The 19825-nt window shown below is 35.1% G+C and overlaps 2 protein-coding genes across 9 annotated transcripts in view; both read left to right on the top strand.

Moving 5' to 3' along the window:
* The first annotated feature begins 257 nt into the window (after positions 1-257).
* On the top strand, positions 258-4691 carry LOC18107522 (glutamate receptor 2.2). 2 transcript variants are annotated; one of them, XM_024590184.2, is made up of 5 exons: positions 258-586; positions 1905-3253; positions 3333-3645; positions 3743-4149; positions 4261-4691. In XM_024590184.2, the coding sequence occupies exons 1-5, from the start codon at positions 298-300 to the stop codon at positions 4606-4608; spliced, it is 2706 nt and encodes a 901-aa protein (XP_024445952.2). In that variant the 5' UTR covers positions 258-297; the 3' UTR covers positions 4609-4691. The 2 variants fall into 2 exon arrangements, with proteins under 2 accessions (XP_024445952.2, XP_052305069.1); XM_052449109.1 differs by having other exon boundaries at positions 3743-4145; positions 4261-4424.
* Positions 4692-18500: 13809 nt separating this feature from the next.
* Positions 18501-19825, top strand: part of LOC18107187 (glutamate receptor 2.2) — a 73074-nt gene continuing 71749 nt past the window's right edge. For 2 of the 7 annotated variants that reach the window (XR_008058088.1, XM_052449108.1), the window contains exon 1: positions 18501-18978. Coding sequence is in view for 5 of the 7 variants with exons in the window: in XM_052449108.1 (XP_052305068.1) it covers positions 18693-18978 (286 nt within the window). In the remaining 2 variants the exon portion in view is untranslated. The remainder of the gene's footprint in view (positions 18979-19825) is intronic. The other 5 variants (XR_008058087.1, XM_024590078.2, XM_052449103.1 and 2 more) reach the window with 4 other exon arrangements.

Here is a 19825-nt window from a genome sequence, read left to right as displayed (position 1 = left end):
GGGTAATCTTTCGCAAACAATGAATGGAATGTAACACAAAGATGGTCAAAAATCGTAATTAGAATAAAAAGAAATAAAATAAAGAGTGTCAACTGTTGACTAAACTAGCTCATAATTTAGAAGTGATTGTTTGGATTATCACAATTGTTTTTTCACTACTTCAAACAATACAGCTGGCCACTGATCTCCATGAACACTGTTCTAAATTCTTCAGTTTTTAATGTCAAAATGTCAAATCCCACGATCTTATAAATGCTTAGTTAACCCGTTAATCAAGAAGTACTAACCAACATCTCAATGGAAACAAATATGAGGGGAAACCCACCTTCAAATCAAGTTCTCCCATTCCTTTCTTTCCTTTCTGTCCATTTTTTCTTCTTAGAATTGGTAATGGCTCAAAACACAACGTTTATTCCAGTGAATGTAGGTTTGGTTCTTGACTTGGATTATTTGGAAGCAAATATTGCATTGAGTTGCATCAACATGGCCCTCTCAGACTTCTATGCCACTCATGGAGACTACAAAACCAGGATGGTTTTGACCACCAGGGACTCCAAGAAAGATGTTGTTGCTGCAGCTGCTGCAGGTTCTCTCCATTTCTTCTCTCTGACCTTAATTTCAATATCTAGTATCTGTTTGCTCTATTTTCGGTCATACATTGCTTATAATTCCTTTGGACTGATTATTAAAAAAGCCTTGATAGAAGATTCAGGCCTTAATTATGTAGCATAGTTATAAGACTTGGCATAAGATTTGACTTGATGCAAGACTTGAGTAGCGGTCGGCCGAGTCAACCCACATGTTAAGGTGTTATTTTTTTTAATAACAATGTTGTTTTAATTTTTTTAAATGAAATAATATGGTTTTGATAAAAAAAAAAAATTAGTTTAAAATTAAACTTAATTTAGACTGAATTTTGGATCAACGTGTCACCAGGTTGATCTCTGTAGAGGGGCAATGTTTTATAACTATTATGATTTACAGTGTTATTATATTCTGCTGGGAATGTAGTCCTTAGGGGTCATGAACGCATGAGTATGCCATCTGCCAAATATATGTATTCTCTGGAAGCATAAGAAATTGTTTTTCTATTTTTATATAACTGAAAAAGGTAACACTTTTTAATATACATGAACTTACATGCATAAAATAGATAATAAAAAAAACAAAATTAGAGTTTCACTGGAATGTCTGAAGTTGAAGAAAAAAATTTACTACATGGACCAAGCTGTTCGAAGCCAAGACAGATGATAAAGAGACATAAGAATTTAGAGAGAGAGCTACTTTTTACATATACAGAGGAATTAGGCCATTAGGACTCCCATCAGGTTTGCCAAAAACTCCAGTACTCCTAGTCCTGAGCCAGATTGAGTTTTTGATTAGATCATCAGGTTATTTAGCTTAATTTTCAAACTTAGTCGAGCTATTTTTTTTAATAATAATCAAGATATTATTCGTGGACCAGTTTATCATTAAAACTATAGTAAAACTAGAATTCAAAAAATATGTCTATGACCATGCATAAGCCTAGTATCACATGCAAAGAGGCAAAATATATAGTCATGATCTGCCCATCTTTACAAGTCAACCGCATAAATCTAGCTAACAGCTGGAGATAAAAAAAAAAAAAAGTATTAACAAGAGAAATCTTAATGATTGCTTGCTATGATTTACTGTTAGTAGGGTACTCAATCTGTCTACTTGTTAGTGATGAGTTACTTCTTTAGAGAACCTTGATTTCGATTTCTTCTCTAGTCTTTTTCATATAAAATATATGATTTATTGGTTGGATTACCAACATATTCTTGATATGAGTATTCATAAATCTATTCCATTAATCTTTAATCATTAAAGAAAAATGCTAAGTCGATCCTTTCGTTCTCGATCACCTTTGTAAATCGCAGCCTTGGACTTGATAAAGAATGTGGAAGCGCAAGCAATCTTGGGGCCGACAACATCAATGCAAGCTAATTTTGTTATTGGTCTAGGAGAAAAAGCTCAAGTGCCCATCATATCATTTTCTGCATCAAGTGATTCTCTTACTTCCACCAGGAGTCCCTATTTTTTTCGAGCTACACAAAATGACTCAAGTCAAGTCAATGGCATTGGAGCATTAGTTCAAGCCTTTGGATGGAAAGAAGCAGTACCTATCTACATGGACAACGAATATGGAGAGGGAGTTATACCTTATTTAACTGATGCTTTGCAAGCAGTTGATGCTCATGTACCCTACCGGAGTGTCATTTCTCCATCGGCCACTGATGATCAAATTGCTGAGGAGCTTTACAAGTTGATGACAATGCAAACAAGAGTTTTCATTGTGCACATGTTTGCCTCTCTTGGCGCTCGGCTTTTTGTCAAAGCTAAAGAGATTGGGATGATGAGTAAAGGCTACGTTTGGATCATGACTGATGGGCCGACTGTAGGTCTCTCAACCTCACCAGATCCTTCTGTCATTGATTCTATGCAAGGGGTATTGGGTATTAAACCTTATATTCCGAAAACAACGGAGCTTGGAAATTTTCGGTTACGGTGGAAAAGGAAATTCCAACAAGATAATGCAGACATGGTTGATGCTGAGTTAAACATTTATGCACTACAAGCCTACGATGCTACTGTAGCATTGGCCATGGCAATTGAGAAAGCTGGTACAACAAACTTAGGCTTTCGAGAGGCAAATGTTTCTAACACTTCAGTAACTGATCTAGAAAATCTGGGAATCTCTCAAAATGGTCCAAACCTCCTCCGAGCATTATCAAACACTAGTTTTAAAGGTGTAACTGGAGATTTCTTCTTCATTAATGGACAGTTACAGCCATCGGCTTTTGAAATAGTTAATATGAATGGAAATGGAGAAAGGAGGATAGGATTTTGGATACCGAGAAAGGGGCTCGCAAAAACCCTTAACTCGATAGCAAATACCACGAGTACTTATTCTACTTCCAAGTCCAGTCTTGCACCTGTTATATGGGCAGGGGATTCAACTTCTATTCCCAAGGGCTGGGAGATTCCGACAAATGGGAAGAAGTTGCGGATAGGAGTACCGAGATCAAGCACTTTCGGTCAATTTGTGAAGGTGACAACAGATCTCAATTCCAATATGACAACAGTCACAGGATACTGCATAGCTATATTCGAAGCTGCAGTTGACGCATTACCTTATGCCATAACTTATGAGTACATCCCCTTTGTCAAGCCTGATGGGAGGTCTGCTGGAACTTACAATGATCTGGTCTATCAAGTGTATTTAAAGGTAAAACCCCTCTCATGTTTCTATATTATGCTTAATCACATTAGCAGCATTCCTATAGGTAACGCATTACTGTAAACAGAGTTACGACGCTGTGGTCGGAGATACAACTATCATAGCCAACAGGTCCAAGTACGTCGATTTTACATTGCCTTACACGGAAAGTGGCGTCTCCATGATCGTTCCAATCAAAGACAGCAGAAACAAAAATGCTTGGGTTTTCTTGAAGCCTTTGACTTGGGACCTTTGGGTCACAAGCTTTTGTTTCTTTGTTCTCATCGGATTTGTGGTCTGGGTTCTTGAACACGGAATAAATGAAGATTTTCAAGGGCCTCCTTCGCATCAAATAGGCACTAGCTTCTGGTTTTCTTTCTCAACCATGGTTTTTGCTCATAGTAATTTCACTTCACCTCTTGAGTTTTTAGTTCTCAAAGCACTTGAATCTCAAACACTGACTTGATGTTTATGATACCTATGTTTTTTATGTTACAGGGGAGAGGGTGGTTAGCAACTTGGCTAGAATAGTTGTAACCATATGGTGTTTTGTTGTACTCATTCTTACTCAAAGCTACACTGCCAGCCTAAGTAGCGTGCTTACCGTTCAGCAGCTCCAACCTACAGTTACTAATGTTGATGAGCTCATTAAAAAGGGGGAGTTTGTGGGATACCAGCCGAACTCTTTTGTGTTGGGAATCCTGAAAAACTTGGGTTTTGATGACTCCAGGCTTATGGCTTATAATACTCCAGAAGAATGCGACGAGCTTTTTTCCAGAGGTAGTGGAAATGGTGGTATTGCTGCCGCATTTGATGAAGTGCCATACATGAAATTCTTTCTATCTATGTATTGCTCGAAATATACAATAATTGAGCCTACATTTAAAACAGGCGGTTTCGGGTTTGTAAGATCACTTCTCTTCCTTCCTCCTGCTCTTCTTGTCTCTATCTGATATATCCTTCGTGTATGAGCACACAAAATTTCTCATGTGGGATCATTCTTTTTTGCGTTTCAGGTCTTCCCTAAAGGTTCACCTCTTGTAGCTGATGTATCAAGGGCAGTTCTAAATGTGACCGAAGGAGATAAGATGAAGGAAATTGAGGATGCATGGCTTGGCACACAAAGCAGTTGTCAAGAATCCAGCACCTCAGTTTCATCTAATAGCCTTAGTCTCAAGAGTTTTTGGGGATTATTTCTTATTACTGGCATTGCTTCAATTTCAGCTCTCATGATCTTCACAACCATATTTGTTTACGAGCACAGAGCAGTACTCTTGCAGCCCTCTGATTTAAGAGCAACAACAGTGGAGCAGAGTTCTTGTTTTGTTCAGAATCTTCATTCAAATGGACTTAACATCCAGTAGAAGTGAGCTGAATCCGATCCACATAGCTATACCTGGAGATCTTCCACCGGCAGACAATGATGATGATCAAGATCCAAATGCACAGCAACCCGATCAAGAGGAAGTACAAAATATCTATCAGCTTGTCGTCCCAAATCAAGAGCAACTCTAGGTGTGGTAGAAGATATTCTTAAAAAAACAAAACTGAACGAGAAAAATTTGAGAGAAAGGATGTTTTTGCATTAAGTGTTTTCTCCAAGATACATTCTTATTCTTTTTTGTATTACATCTCTCAAATTCTGATTACAAAATTATTTATAAGTAAAAAGTCTTAGACAATCATATAATTAATTTAACAAAAGGAAAACCTAAACTGATAAGGAAAAAAATTCTGCCAACTCAACCGATTGACCATTTCTGAACCGGTCAACCGATTCATTTAATTCAATCGGTAGACCGGTTTCTCTATTTTTCAGAAAAACCAAAATTTGGTTTACTTTTATTAAGAAAGAGTCCAGTTTATATGTAAATACATTATAGGGATAGTTATTATGTGTAATACATTCCACTATTGTATTGTATACAACCCTAAAAGTATAAATACAAAGGGATGGTTGGTTTATCAATCATTCATCACAATTATACAAAAGACTATCTCTCTAATCTTAACTTGGTATCAGAGCAAAACAATCATCTAACAACCTTCTTTCCCAGCAGCCTTCTTTAAAAACTTTTTCCTTACATTCGGTTCTCTTCTTCCATTCTTTCCCAGTAGTCTTCTTTAAAGACTCCTTCCTTACATCCGGTTCTCTTCTTCCATTCTTTCCCAGTAGTCTTCTTTAAAGACTCCTTCCTTACATCCGGTTCTCTTCTTCCAGCAAATATCAAGAACGTCATCTGCAACTTTCTTCCCTTCTTAAATATCAAGAACGTCATCTGCCAAACTTCTTTCCCTTATGGACAATCAAGAACTTCATTATTCTGCTACATCTGCACCCCAATCTTTTTACTCTATTATGGCGCCGACAACCACCTATGGTGTGTCCCCTACTCCTGCCATCATATCTCTCCCTAACACGCAACAGGTAATGTCTTTAAAACTCTCCAATACAAACTTTTTGTATTGGAGGATGCAGATGAAGTCGTTCCTCTTGGGCCAAGGCGTATACTCGTTTGTTGATGGCACATCAACATGTCCTCCTTCTCATCTGGAATCTGCTGTGGTATCTTCATCCTCTGTCAATTCTGCATACTTAACATGGAAGCAGCAAGATCACTTAATCATGAGTGCCCTCTTATCCTCTCTCTCAGTGGAAGTTTTGCATTTAGTTATGGATTGTAACACCTCCCATAATATCTGAAGAACGCTGGAAATAGCTCTTGCGTTTCCTTCAAATTCCAGGATCATGCAACTTCACGGTTCCTTCCAAGAGTTACGCCAGCATGATGATTCTGCCAGCACCTACTTGCAGAAGGCAAAAGCATTGTTTGATGAACTTGCTGCGGCTGGCAGACCAATCTCCTTGGCAGAATTCAACCTATATGTGTTTCGGGGGTTACGTAGTGAATTTAAAGATCTTGTCACCAGCTTGTCCACCAAGGCTGATCCCATCTTCTACACTGATCTCCATAGTAGTCTACTTACACATGAATTTCTCCACAAAGCTGCTCTCCAACCAACCATAACAACACCTCTGTTACCAACCCCAACGCAGCAACTAGCTGCTTTCTTTATGCAGAATCACTCTGACTTCAATAATGCTAAAAGAGGCTGTTTTTGTGGGGGCTGGAGAAATAATAATAATCACAACAATGCTTATTGTGGAAATAATGGAAACAATAGCTATACTTCAGGTCAACAATTTGGGCAACAGGGACACCGATTCTCCTCAGGACAGTTTTCTGGATCTCCCTCTCGGCTATCAGGACAATTTGGGCAACAAGGTAATCGTTTTGGTGGGTATAATCACAGTGTAAAATGTCAGCTGTGTTATGAATATGGGCATACTGCCTAACAGTGCTCTCAGTTGGCTAATCATCATCTCCAAGCCAATGCCAATCTTGCATTCAATAATGCTCCCGCAACATCACCTGTCACATGGTTTCCTGATACGGGAGCAAATCATCATGTAACGCCAGATATTGCTACTATGACGAGTTTAGAACCTTACTTTGGTAATGATCATCTGCATGTTGGTGATGGTAAGGGCCTTGTTATTTCCAATATTGCTCATTCTAAAATTCATTCCCCAAAACACACCTTTACTTTATCCAATATTTTACATGTTCCTGCCATTAAAAAACCTCTGCTGTCTGTTCAAAAATTTTGCCTTGAGAATAACGTGTTTTTTTGAATTTCATTCCTGTCTATTTTATGTTAAGGACCTCATGACAAAGAAAGTGCTTCTTTCCGGTCAGAGTAGAGATGATCTATATGTTTTGTCCGAGTCGTCTGCCATGTCATTGCCTCAGGCTTTCTCATCTACATGTCTCTCTACTTCCGCTGATATCTGGCATCGTCGACTTGGGCATCCAAGCCCACGCATTCTGCATTTGTTGGTGAAAAATAAAAAAGTGTCATGTACGTCAAATTTTTTTTATTTTAATTGTCCTGCATGTCCTCTGGGCAAGTCATGTCGTTTGACTTTAAAAATTACGGGTCATCAAACTCTAGCTCCTCTTGATTTAATTTTTAGTGATGTCTGGGGTCCCTCCCTCTCCTATGTTGTCATTAGACGGTTTTTGGTATTTTGTTATTTTTGTGGATGTTCATACAAAGTTTATTTGGTTTTATCCGATGGTTGCTAAGTCTGATGTTTTTAATATTTTTCATCAATTTCAGGCACTCGTTGAGCGTCAATTTGCTTTAAAAATAAAATCTGTTCAAACAGATTGGGGTGGTGAATACCAAAAACTCAATACGTATTTTAAAACAATTGGTATTCATCACCGTGTGATTTGCCCGCACATCCATGAACAAAATGGCATGGTTGAACGTCGTCATAAACATATTGTCGAAACTGGACTTACCCTTCTTGGGCAATGTCACGCTCCCTTTAAATATTGGAGTTATGCTTTTGAAAGTTCTGTTTACTTGATTAATCGCATGCCGACTCGGGTTCTTAATTATAAGAGTCCTTTCGAATGTCTTTTAAAATCATCTCCTGATTATCCTTTTCTTCAAACATTTGGGTTTCTTTGTTTTCCATTCCTCCGTCCATACAATACTCATAAGTTAGATTTTCGTTCATCTGCTTGTGTTTTTCTAGGATATAGTAACTCTCATTTAGGTTATCGATGTCTTGGCTTGTCATCCAAACATATTTATCTTTCTCGTCATGTCCGGTTTCATGAACATGTTTTTCCTCTAGGTAAATCTAAACAGATTGCAGTCCCACCTATAAATTCTACTGCTGCCACTATACTGGTTACTTTATATCATCCAAAGCCATCATCTCCAACCCTTCCACCATTACCCCCCACACCACCTACATCTCATTTGGCTCCCTTACCATTATCTGCATGTTATTATCATGATCAGGCTATAGGTACAGATTCAGATTCGCCACCCTCGCATGCAGTACAGGTTCAGCTTGCTCCTGCTAGCTCCCCTGCTGGTTCCCCTATTCTAGCGGTGACTCCAGCAGATTCTACAGCTTTTTCTACCCCACGACCTGCACATATATTGAGCTCCTCATCAGGTTTTTCCTCTGATTCCTCTCATGGAATTAATCTACGTGTTGATTTGTCCAAATTCCAGCTTCAGCAGATACCGGCCAGTGTTGATAACAACTTCTCTCAGCCGGCCCACCTCCATCCTATGTTGCTTCGACCACGTCCACCCAAGGATGCTAACTTCAGTGTTGTAACTTCCTCCCGGGTTGCAACATTACCTCAACAGGAGCCACTGTCTTTTAAGGATGCCAACAGGTATTTGGTTTGGCATAATGCCATGCAGGAGGAAATTCGGGCACTTCACTCTAATCACACTTGGTCATTGGTGCCCTCTCATCCGTCTATGAATGTGATTGGTAGTAGGTGGGTGTACAAGATTAAACGCCATGCCGATGGTCGGATTGACCAATATAAAGCACGATTGGTTGCCCGCGGCTTCTCTCAGCAAGAGGGGATTGATTATTTGGAGATGTTTAGCCCGGTGGTTAAGCCTACAACGGTACGTCTTGTGCTCACTATTGCTGTGTCGTATGGTTGGAATATTTACCAGTTGGATGTTTATAATGCTTTCTTGAATGACATTATTCAAGAGGAGGTATACATGGCACAACCACCAGGGTTTGCTAATTCTGCTAAATCATCTTATGTGTGTCCTCTTCATAAATCTTTGTATGGCTTGAAACAAGCACCTCGAGCTTGGTACAACAGGTTGAGTGAGTTCCTCTTTTCCATTGGATTTCAGGCATCCAAGGTTGACACTTCTCTGTTTATTCTCTCTCTTAATGGTGCCATGATTTATCTACTTGTGTATGTGGATGATATTTTACTGACCGGGAGTAACTCAGCCTTGCTTCATAGATTGATTACTTTACTGCAAACAGAATTTAAGCTTCGGGATTTGGGCTATGTTCATTTCTTCTTGGGCATTGAAGTTAAACCTACAGCTATGGGTCTCTTATTAAGTCAACATAAGTATGCACTCGATATTATCCAACGAGCAGGTATGGCTTCCTGCAAACCGGTTGATACTCCTCTGTCTACCTCCTCTAAACTAGGAATTGTGCCTGGTACTCTTCACTCTGATCCGACACGGTATCGACAGATTGTTGGAGCACTGCAATATCTTACTTTCACTAGACCTGATATTTGCTATGCAATCAACAAAGTATGTCAATTTATGCATGCCTCTACTGATGATCACTGGGCTGCTGTTAAACGTATCCTACGTTACCTATAGGCTACAGCAACCTGTGGTCTGTACATTACTCGAGACTCTCTCTTGACTCTTCATGGTTTCACAGATGCTGATTGGGCAGGTAGTATTGACGATCGAAAATCAACAGGTTGGTATCTTGTGTACCTTGGTTTTACACCTATCTCATAGAAATCCGGGAAACAACGCACTGTTGTTAGATCTTCTACAAAAGCAGAATACAAAGCCTTGGCTGATGGTACTGCTGAAATTTTGTGGATTCGTTCTTTATTGGCAGAACTTCGGATTTCCACTTCGTCCATGACCACGTTATGGTGTGATAACTTAAGGGCTACTTTCTTATCTGCCAATCCGGTGTTCCACACTCGTACTAAACATGTTGAAGTTGATTATCATTTTGTCCGTGATCGCGTTGCTAAGAGAGAAATTCAGGTACGATTCATCTCTTCAAAGGATCAACTCGCGGATGTTCTTACCAAGCCTCTCCCTCCAGTCTCATTTGCTTATTTTAGATCCAAGCTTCGGGTGGAATCTCCACCTTCAGCTTGACGGGGTGTATTAAGGAAAGAGTCCAGTTTATATGTAAATACATTATAGGGATAGTTATTATGTGTAATACATTCCACTATTGTATTGTATACAACCCTAAAAGTATAAATACAAAGGGATGGTTGGTTTATCAATCATTCATCACAATTATACAAAAGACTATCTCTCTAATCTTAACTACTTTCAACATCCCTCCTTAAACTTGATTTCTTTATAACTACTAGCATATCTCTCGTCTTGGCAAAAACATCATGTTTGACTGGCTTTCTTCCATTCTATGCTTTTTGTGGAGTCATGCCATTCCAGCCTTTCGTAGGATACCTATTTGACAATTAAAAACATAATCTACAGCTTCAACCCAAAACTTCTTAGGCATCTTCTTAGTTTTGAGCATGCTTCTCATCATGTTGAGAATTCTTCTATTCTTTCTCTCCACCACACTATTTTGTTGTAGGGATCTAAGCACTGTTAGGAGTCTTTTCATAACTTGAGCTTTATAAAACCCATTAGAACAAAATTCACCCCCTATCTGTCCTAAGTGATTTTATAGAGTAACCACTTTTTTTTTCAAATAATGCCTTAAACTTTTTAAAATAATTAAATACATTAGACTTTTCATTTAAGAAATATACCCATATTTTTCTACTATAATAATTAATAAAAAATAGAAAATATAGATTTTTATCAAATGAGTATGGCTGAATAGGACCACATATATTTGTATGTATCTCTTGTAGGGGTTGATTTGCTCTAGATGTAGACTTATTTGGAAAGCTCATGGGAAATTGTTTGCCCTCTAAACATTCTACACACAACTGAGTTGAATATATAATGAATGATAGACTGATATAAGCTCATGGGAAATTTATCTTCCTGTTAGCTACGATTGAAGAAATGAAAATAATAAATAGTCATCGTATCTTGATATCCATATATCATGAAAGCAAAGTCTGACCCTAGCTTGATTAAAAAATAATAATAATAATCAAGGGCCAGCTAATGCTTGAATTTTAACATTCAAGGTGTTATAAAATAATATAAATAGTATACTAGACCTTGTTATCTAATACAAATTATCTCTATATTCTTGTTTTTTCTTAATTGATTTTTTACACACTCAAAACCCCTAACTCTCTCATGATAGAAGGGAGACATGGATGCCAGTTAAAGTACAAACTCGTTAGCATACCCTGTACTGATTAAAGTCAGCTGATATGAAGTATTTCAATATCTTAAGCTATTGTAGAAGATAGATGATTGGGATTGGGATTTCAGATGGCAAAAAAGAAGTAGGTGGCAGTATAATTTGAACTTGATATATATGAGATGGTGCTGTGTCTTGAAAACAAATTTTATGACATAACAAAGGATGCTACGTTTTTTTTTTTTATAAATAAAATAAAGCCTGTTAAAGGCAGGATAAACAACCAAATGGTTTCGAGTTTAACAAATTCAGCACACAAAAACAGAAGTAATCAAGGTAATCTGAACTACAGGAATCACAAGACTACAGAGATTTCATTGATTTAGGTTTCTCTAATAAAAACATTTAGACATTAATCCCTAAAAATAGAATATTTTATCGCTTTTGGTTTTTTAATAAAAATAAATAAAAATAAAAAATTTCATTGATTTTGACTTTTTAATAAAAGATTGATGTTAACCCTTAAAAATATGAGATTTCGTCTTGGTATTGAATTATACTCAAACCACTGCTACTGCAAACTAGTTAAAGTCAACGAAGTTAAAAAATGGAAAACAACATGTACTTGAAGTTGCTTCTGCAACAAAAGAAACAGAAATGGTTGTTAATATTATCTTCAACTTTATTGCTTCTTACTACAGATATATAGGCCTTCCCATTTCCATCTCCTGACAATTGTCATTTCCAGCACATATTGCACCACAGTGGCCATTCAACAAACGATGCTTCGTCGAAAGGATGCTCTACATTATCTTAATTAGTAAGTGAAATACACGACTGGCGTATACAAATCTTGTCTTGAATCGAAGGAAATCAAGCGAGCACTGTTTGATGATTGTTTGCCAAGAAAAAAAATCGAAAAGATCCAAAAAATATGATGATGTGAGGGAGAAAATGTACACTAGATGACACATTAGAGGTTTTTAAGCATACATAATAGGATCGATTAAGACTTCATGGGATGATAATTAATTTATTGAATTAGCATTTTTCCCAGAAAAGTAGCTGCAATAAGGAATCAGATAACTTTCTTTCTTTGTTTTGTTGTTATAAGTATGATTAGGGCACTCTCTATCAGCTCTCCCTCTCAATCGAGTTTTAAATAAATTATTCACAGTCGGATTGATGTATTCATATAAAAAAAAAAGTTTTTGCAATTTTATTTAGATTTGAATTTAAAATAATAATCCTGAAAACAAAACTATTTATCATTTAAGCCAACACTTCAAAAAGTCTAACCGATTGCGAAATGAGAGACAAAGGAACATATTTGATCAGAACCAATACTGGTAAGTGAGCTAGTAGCTACGCAAGCAATAGTCAAGTAGTAAAGAGTTAACTAGGAAAAAAAAAACATTCCTAATTTGAATTTTACCACTTGTATATTTCAATCGAAAGTGTGTGATAGACTGAGAACCTTGAGTGAGTGTGCTCTTTCCCATGGTTTGGCTCTTGAAAGTAACTATTTATAACCAATGGATTATGTCCAAAAATGTGCCCATGATATTAAAAAAAAAAAAAACAACCAAGAGTATTTTGCAATGCATGTTTTTGTATGGTGAAGGAGCTGGTAAACTAAGGTGAAGTTTGAGTCCCCACCCAATAACGTGCATATGGACCTTTTCCTCTCTATGTTCTAGCTAGCGGTGAGAAATTATAGCACGGACCTGGTTCCTTACCCAACTAATCACATTAGCCATCCATTACAGGTCAAATGCACCAACCAATCAGACGATTTTGACCCATAAGAACCTTTTTGTGCACCAATTTCCAGGTGTTTTAACCTCCTACAAATTCTCCCCTTCGAGTTGTTGTTATCATCTGGTTCAAGGCTTTTCTCATTTCATATATTAATTAACTATAAACTAAAAAAAGCAGGGGGGTTTTAGTGTACCCAGCCTCCTCACAAATCACTAGTGTTTTGTTTTGTCGTTTTTTTTTTCAATTAATATTTTTTTTTGTTTAATTTTGATTTTTTTTCTATTTATTTATCATACTCTTATAATATTGATTTTAGGTTTGATGGGTTATGATTTGACAGATTAACTCGATTGACTCAGATTTTTTTCTTTTTCAAAATTAATTTCTTTTCTTCTAATTTCATTCTTTAATATTGATTTGATTGAGAATTAAATTTCATGATTTGCTTTATTTAGTTTTCATTAGGTTATCTTGATCTCATGACACGAGAATAATACTTAACGGATTAACCCGAATTAACTCGGATTGTTTTTTGTGTCTTTTATTTAATTATTTTTTTTTCAATTTTATCATTCAACATTAAGTTAGTTGAGAATTGAGCTTCATAATCTATTTTGATTTGCTTTTGTGAGAATATCTTGGTCTTAAGATCAAGGTCACGAGTTTTGAGATTTTAACCCTGATTAAATCAAGTCGTTTTTTTTTTCTTTCTGAGAGGTTATATCGGTCTCATTACCTAGGTCATGAGTTCTTCAACATTGAACTTATTTGTTATGAAGTTGTCCTCGTCTCATGACTTGGGTCATGAGTTTGGCGGGTTAACCCAATTGACTTATTTTTTTTTAAATTGACTTTTTTTTCCAATTTCATCAATTAATTTTGTGTTTAATTGGGAATTAGGCTTCATGGTTTGTTTTTTTATGTTATCCTGGTCTCATGACTCGATAATAGTGCTTAACGGTTAACTCGACTTATTTTTTATGTCATTTTTTTAATTAAGATTTTTACAAATTTCATCATTCAACATTAGGTTGTACAAGGGCGATTGAGAATTGAGCTTTATAATTTATTTTGAATTTCTCTATATGGTGTTATCTTGGTCTCAAGATCAAAGTCGCGGATTTAACAGGTTAATCCAGGTTAAATCAGATAATTTGTTTTTAATATTTTTCTATAAGGTTATCTTAGTTTGATGACCTAGGTCATGAGTTTAGTAGATTGACTCAGGTTGTTTTTCATGTTCTTTTTTTAATTGATTTTTTTAATCTCATCCTTCAATATTGGGTTGGTTAGGGATTGGATTTTGTAATTTTTTTTTATTTTATTTTCATGGGGTTATCTCGGTCTTATGACCCGGGTTGCAAGTTTGACATGTTAACCCGGGTTGTTTTTTAGGTCCTCTTTTTAATTGATTTTTTTTTTCAATTTCATCCTTCAATATTAGGTTGATTGGAAATTAGGCTTAATAATTTATTTTGATTTGCTTTCTATAGGGTTATCATAGTCTCATAACCCAGGTCATGAATTTAACACGTTAACCTGGGTTGTCCAAGGTCAATCCAACATATTGTTATTTTAATAGTAAGAAAAGATATTATCTTAAAATTTTGTTTAGTCAAAATTTGTTTTCACGAGTTGTATGGGTTGTTTTTGGCCTAATAAAATCAATCGGGTTACATCGGGTAAACCCTTACACAATTTAATTTTTTTCTGCTAGGAAAAAAACATTAGCAACATTTGAATATTTGTTTTTACGTTCAACAAAAAATTTACTTGACCCGTAGTGTAGCGCTGGTCAATCATCTAATAGCCATTTATTTGGTGTTGTTTCAAAAAACTTGAGTCTATGACACTAACTCTATTGTCAGTTGGAGATTAGACATCAATCACTTTCAATTTTTTTATTCTTAATTTCTATTTAAGTAAAAAAAAATCTAGCATATTTTATATTGTATATTCCTTCCTAAAATCTCCCTTAGAACAGTCAATAGTTAGGGCTCTAATTTCAATGGTTCAACATAAAAGGAAAATTCATGGATTTAATCATAAATTAACCACTCTAATTTACTAGGCATAACTATTTGTCACGACTCAAATTCCAGATCCATGACTGGCAATGCAAGAGTGGTGCCAGCAAGACACCACACCTACGCCAAATCTCAGAACATACATATCATAAAACAAATTATATAAAATATATAGCATTTCATAAACTTTCAAAATATCTCTTCATCAGATAAAAACAAAACGAGGGTTTGTAATACGTGTTACATTATATAAAACCCAAACTTTAAATAAAATAGTGTAATAGTGGAGCACTCTAAGACAAATTAAAAGTAAACCTTGCGGAAACAAGCAAGACATGCCAAACAAAAGTGAAGAAGCTGAAACAAACAACAAGGTCAACCTGCTAACATAAACTAAAAACCTAAAAATAATATAAAATGAGGGGTGCGTTCAATCAACTCAGTGAGGAAATAACATTTAATATACATCTTAGATATTAATAATTTGTAAGTCATACATATCTTGATATAAACATATATACTAAGCATATTAATATAGTAGTGGAATACATGTCAGAGATCAGATGAAACCCGAAGATAATCAGATGACATAAAAGGTGACCACTTTAGGATAATTAGTCGTGCATAGGCTGGTGCCTCTCTCACCAGCTAGGAATACAGATACGATGTGCACAAAGACTAACTACACTTTGTTAGTATGGAGTTACAGACAAGTTCGATATTCAAACATAACATATATTCATATAATTATCAAAGCAACTGAATGTTATATCAAATATAATTTAATGTGAATACATATTCAAGAAACTAATGAGTACTTGGAAAATAAATCAACATATATATATATATATATTCAAGAATATCAACATGCATAATTTATTTATATTACATGTATATTAAATATTATTCTACTCACCTGAAAAAAATATAGAAATAAAAGAAATATTAGATGAAAGACCCGAAAATTCTATTGAAATCGTTAGAAGAACCTACAACAAAAATACATAATAAACTAAAAAACAACACAAATAAAAGATTCTAATGCATAAAAGAAAATCAGGTTTAGTCTCCTAAGTTTAGGGACTAAAATGACAAACTTCCAAAAAATAGGGACTAAAACGTGATTTTACCAAGATTGGAGGACCAAACTGTAAATACATAACCATACTGAAATTTCACCTATAGTCCATCCTCAACTCGGTCCAGAATCTCAATTTACATTCCAGTGACCAAATTGCAAATTTTCCAAAGTTCAGTGACTAAATTGTAAATTTCCAAAATTGAGGGGCTAAATTGTAAATTCCATATATCAATTATCAAAATGAGATTCATCACCATTAACCTAATAATAATACTGCCTATAATTTCAAAATACATTTCAAGGGTCAAATTATAATATTCCAAAGTTTAGGGATTAATAGAAATTTTCATAAATCAAGGATCAAAATTAAATTTTTTATCCTCAACCTCCAGAGCATTATGTCCATATTTTCCACCAAAGTTGAAACAAATTTCTCAACCCATAACACTTCATCAAAATCATCACAAAACCCTAATCTCTTTTTTAATTCTTCCATAAACAAACCATAATCGAAAATAATATGAGATGGAACCACTTACTTGCTTCTTCAACCTTTCTTGAACTAAACTAAAGCTTAAAAATGAAAATCTCTCTGTGTAAATGGGTGTAGGTCATGATAAGAAGGAAGAAAAGAAGAGAGCGAGATGATAATATTTTAAAACTTCATCTAATAACTTGAGTTGAGTTGAGATGAAAATACAAATTATCCAACTTTTTTTTTTCTTAATTGTTTTCTTACACACTTGAACCCCAAGTCTCTCATGATAGAAAGGAGAAATGGATGTCAATTAAACTACAAACTGCAAGTGAGCTAGTAGCTCAATTGGTAAAGAGTTAACTAAGAGGAGATGACATCCCTAGTTTGAATCCCACCACTTGAATTTCCCAACCAACATGTAAGTGTGTAATTGACTAGGGACCTCGAGTTGGCAGGCTCTTTCTAGTGGTTTGGCTCTTGAAATGGTCATCGATCATGGGTACCCACTTGTGAGTCGCGTCTAGAAATATATATATATATATATATATATATATATATATATATATAAACTACAAACTTATAAGCATACTTAATGTGAGCTCATATGAAGTATTTCAATATCTTAAGCTAGTTTAGAAGATGGATGATTTAGATTTAGATAGCAAACAAGAAGTAGGTGATAGTATAAACCCCATTTGTTTTTGTGTTTCAAAGCGTTTTTGAAAAAAATTGATTTTTTTTCTTTACTTCAAATTAATTTTTTGGTGTTTCCAGATTGTTTTGATGTGCTGATGTCAAAAATAATTTTTTAAAAATAAATAAAAAATATTATTTTGATACAATTAAAAAAATATATTTTAAAAAACAACTACTACAACGCTTAGAAACACCTCAAGTCTGAGATGGCGCAGTGTGTCTAAAGCAAATTTGTGACATGACAAAGGATGCTTCGTCGAAAGGATGCTATTCATCATCTTTGTAAGTGAAATAGACGACTTACATATACAAATCTTGTCTTGAATCGAAGAAAATCAAGCGTGCACTGTTTGATGCTTGTTTGACAAGAAAAAATTCGAAAAGATCCAAAACAATATGATGATGCAAGGGAGAAAATGCATGCTAGACAACACATTAGTGTTTTTTAAGCATAAAATAATATAATAGGATTGAGACTTAATGGGATGATAATTAATTTATTGAATTAGATTTTCCCATAAAAGCTATTGTTTGGCTGCAATAAGGAATAAGGAATCGGATACCTTTCTTTCTTTGTTTTGTTGTTATAGGCATGATTAGGGCACTCTCTGTCAGCTCTCCCTCTCAATCGAGTTTTAAATAAATTATTCACAGTCGGATTGAAGTATTCATATTTTATTTTATTTTTGCAATTTTTTCTAGATTTGAATTGAAAATAATAATCCTGAAAACAAAAATATTTATCATTTAAGCCAACACTTCAAAAAGTCTAACAAGTATGAAGCAACCATACGTACGTCCACTGATTTAATTAGTCAAGGTAACCGATAGTGAAATCAGAGACAAGGAACATATTTGATCGGTAACAGCAGACAAGCCAGGGGGAAAAGTCATACAAATACTTGTCATCTTGACATGTATAACAAGAAAAATAAGAAAAGGGAAATGACTTTTTGTTCCTCCTGTCCTCTCAATCTCTTTTCGTATGAAGTGTGATTTGCTTCCAATGTTTTAGGAACTATATATGTTAAGCAATTATTTGATATTTTTCTAAATCTAATTTACTTAACCATATCCCAACATCCTTCCATGTTTTGGACTTCTTTTACATTACAATTCGGGGAGGGATAGTTTTCAAGGAAATTTCATAGCATGAAATTTCCTTGCAACAAAAATCAGTAAACCCCTCTCCTGTTTTTGAAAGCTTAAATTAATGGTTGGGCCCTCGGAGGGATAGTTTTCAAGGAAATTTCAAAGCATGAAATTTCCTTGCAACAAAACTCAGTAAACCTCTCCTGTTTTTGAAAGCTTAAATTAATGATTGGGCCCTCTCCACCCACTGTTCTGAGATCTTCTTCTAGGCTTTAAGGATCCACATATTTGAAGTACCCTACAGGCCACAGCCTTATATAAATAAGAGAGAGTTCTTTCAAGCTTAAACCAACAAACTGGAATCAGCTCAACCACAAGTAGACAACAATATGATCAGGAAAAAGTACCCTTCAAAGCCTGCTCTCTCTTTCTTTTCCCTTCTTTATTTGAAGATTTTCTTCTTTGAAATGGGAATGGCCAAGAACTCGACATCTATAATCCCAGTGAATGTAGGTGTGCTTCTTGACTTGGACAATGACTTGGATGGCAAGACTGGGTTGAGTTGCATCAATATGTCCCTCTCAGACTTCTATGATACTCATGGTGATTACAAAACCAGGCTGGTCCTCGTCACCAGGGACTCCGAGAACGATGTTGCTGGTGCAGCTGCTGCAGGTTCCCTCTCTCTCCCTCCTCTTTCTTGATTCTGTAGTCAGCTTGCTTCAGTTATATATCATTGCTCAAACTATGTTTTATGTATGCACTAAGGTTAAAACCCTCGTCCGTTAAATTTAGACGGATGATTCATGAGAAACTTCTGTATCACAATCTCTCATTAAATCTAAAATGATATCGTGGACCTTAACGGTGCTGTTTTAATAATACATCTCGATTATTATATATATATATATATATATATATATATATATATATATATATATATATAAAATGATATCGTGGAGAGCAAATCCAACACCTCCTCAGCCAACACCTAAAGATTTAATGCTTGTTATCTAATTAAGCCTTAGTTCACTATATATGATTATGGACCGAGCTAATAAAATTATTATATATCATTATATTTGTCCACATCATTTTATTAATTGCTGTATTGTTAATTATGTCATTTCATAATAATTATTATATTATTAAATGTGAAAAACATTAAAAAAAAACTAAAAGAGAAGGAATTTTACTTACTCTTTCTCACAAAATATAGTGTTTTTATTTTTATTTTTATAATATAATCTTTTTTTTTCAATTTCAATTCCATCCTTCAACATTAGGTTTATTGGGGATATTGAACTTCATAATTTGTTTTAATTTACTTTTTATAAGGTTATCCTAATCTTATAATTTGAACCTTGGATTTGACAAGTTATCTCAGTTAACTCAAGTTTTTTTCTACCTTTTCTAATTGGTTTTTTTCTCTCTCTTTAAATTTCATCATTTAACATTGGGTTGATTGAAAATTAAGTTTCATGATTTACTTTCTATAAGGTTATTCTTGTCTCATGACTCG

The sequence above is a fragment of the Populus trichocarpa genome, chromosome 18 (assembly GCF_000002775.5).
Source record: "Populus trichocarpa isolate Nisqually-1 chromosome 18, P.trichocarpa_v4.1, whole genome shotgun sequence".
In the NCBI taxonomy this organism is placed as follows: Eukaryota; Viridiplantae; Streptophyta; class Magnoliopsida; order Malpighiales; family Salicaceae; genus Populus; species Populus trichocarpa.
Note: the sequence above shows the minus strand (reverse complement) of the source record. Positions and strands in the feature narration are given on the sequence as shown.

Excerpts from the sequence above, each read along its gene's own strand:
- LOC18107522 (XM_024590184.2), top strand. The coding sequence starts at position 298 with ATGGAAACAAATATGAGGGGAAACCCACCTTCAAATCAAGTTCTCCCA. Across the intron at positions 587-1,904 it reads TGTTGCTGCAGCTGCTGCAG|CCTTGGACTTGATAAAGAAT; the intron begins GTTCTCTCCATT and ends TGTAAATCGCAG. Across the intron at positions 4,150-4,260 it reads AAACAGGCGGTTTCGGGTTT|GTCTTCCCTAAAGGTTCACC; the intron begins GTAAGATCACTT and ends TTTGCGTTTCAG.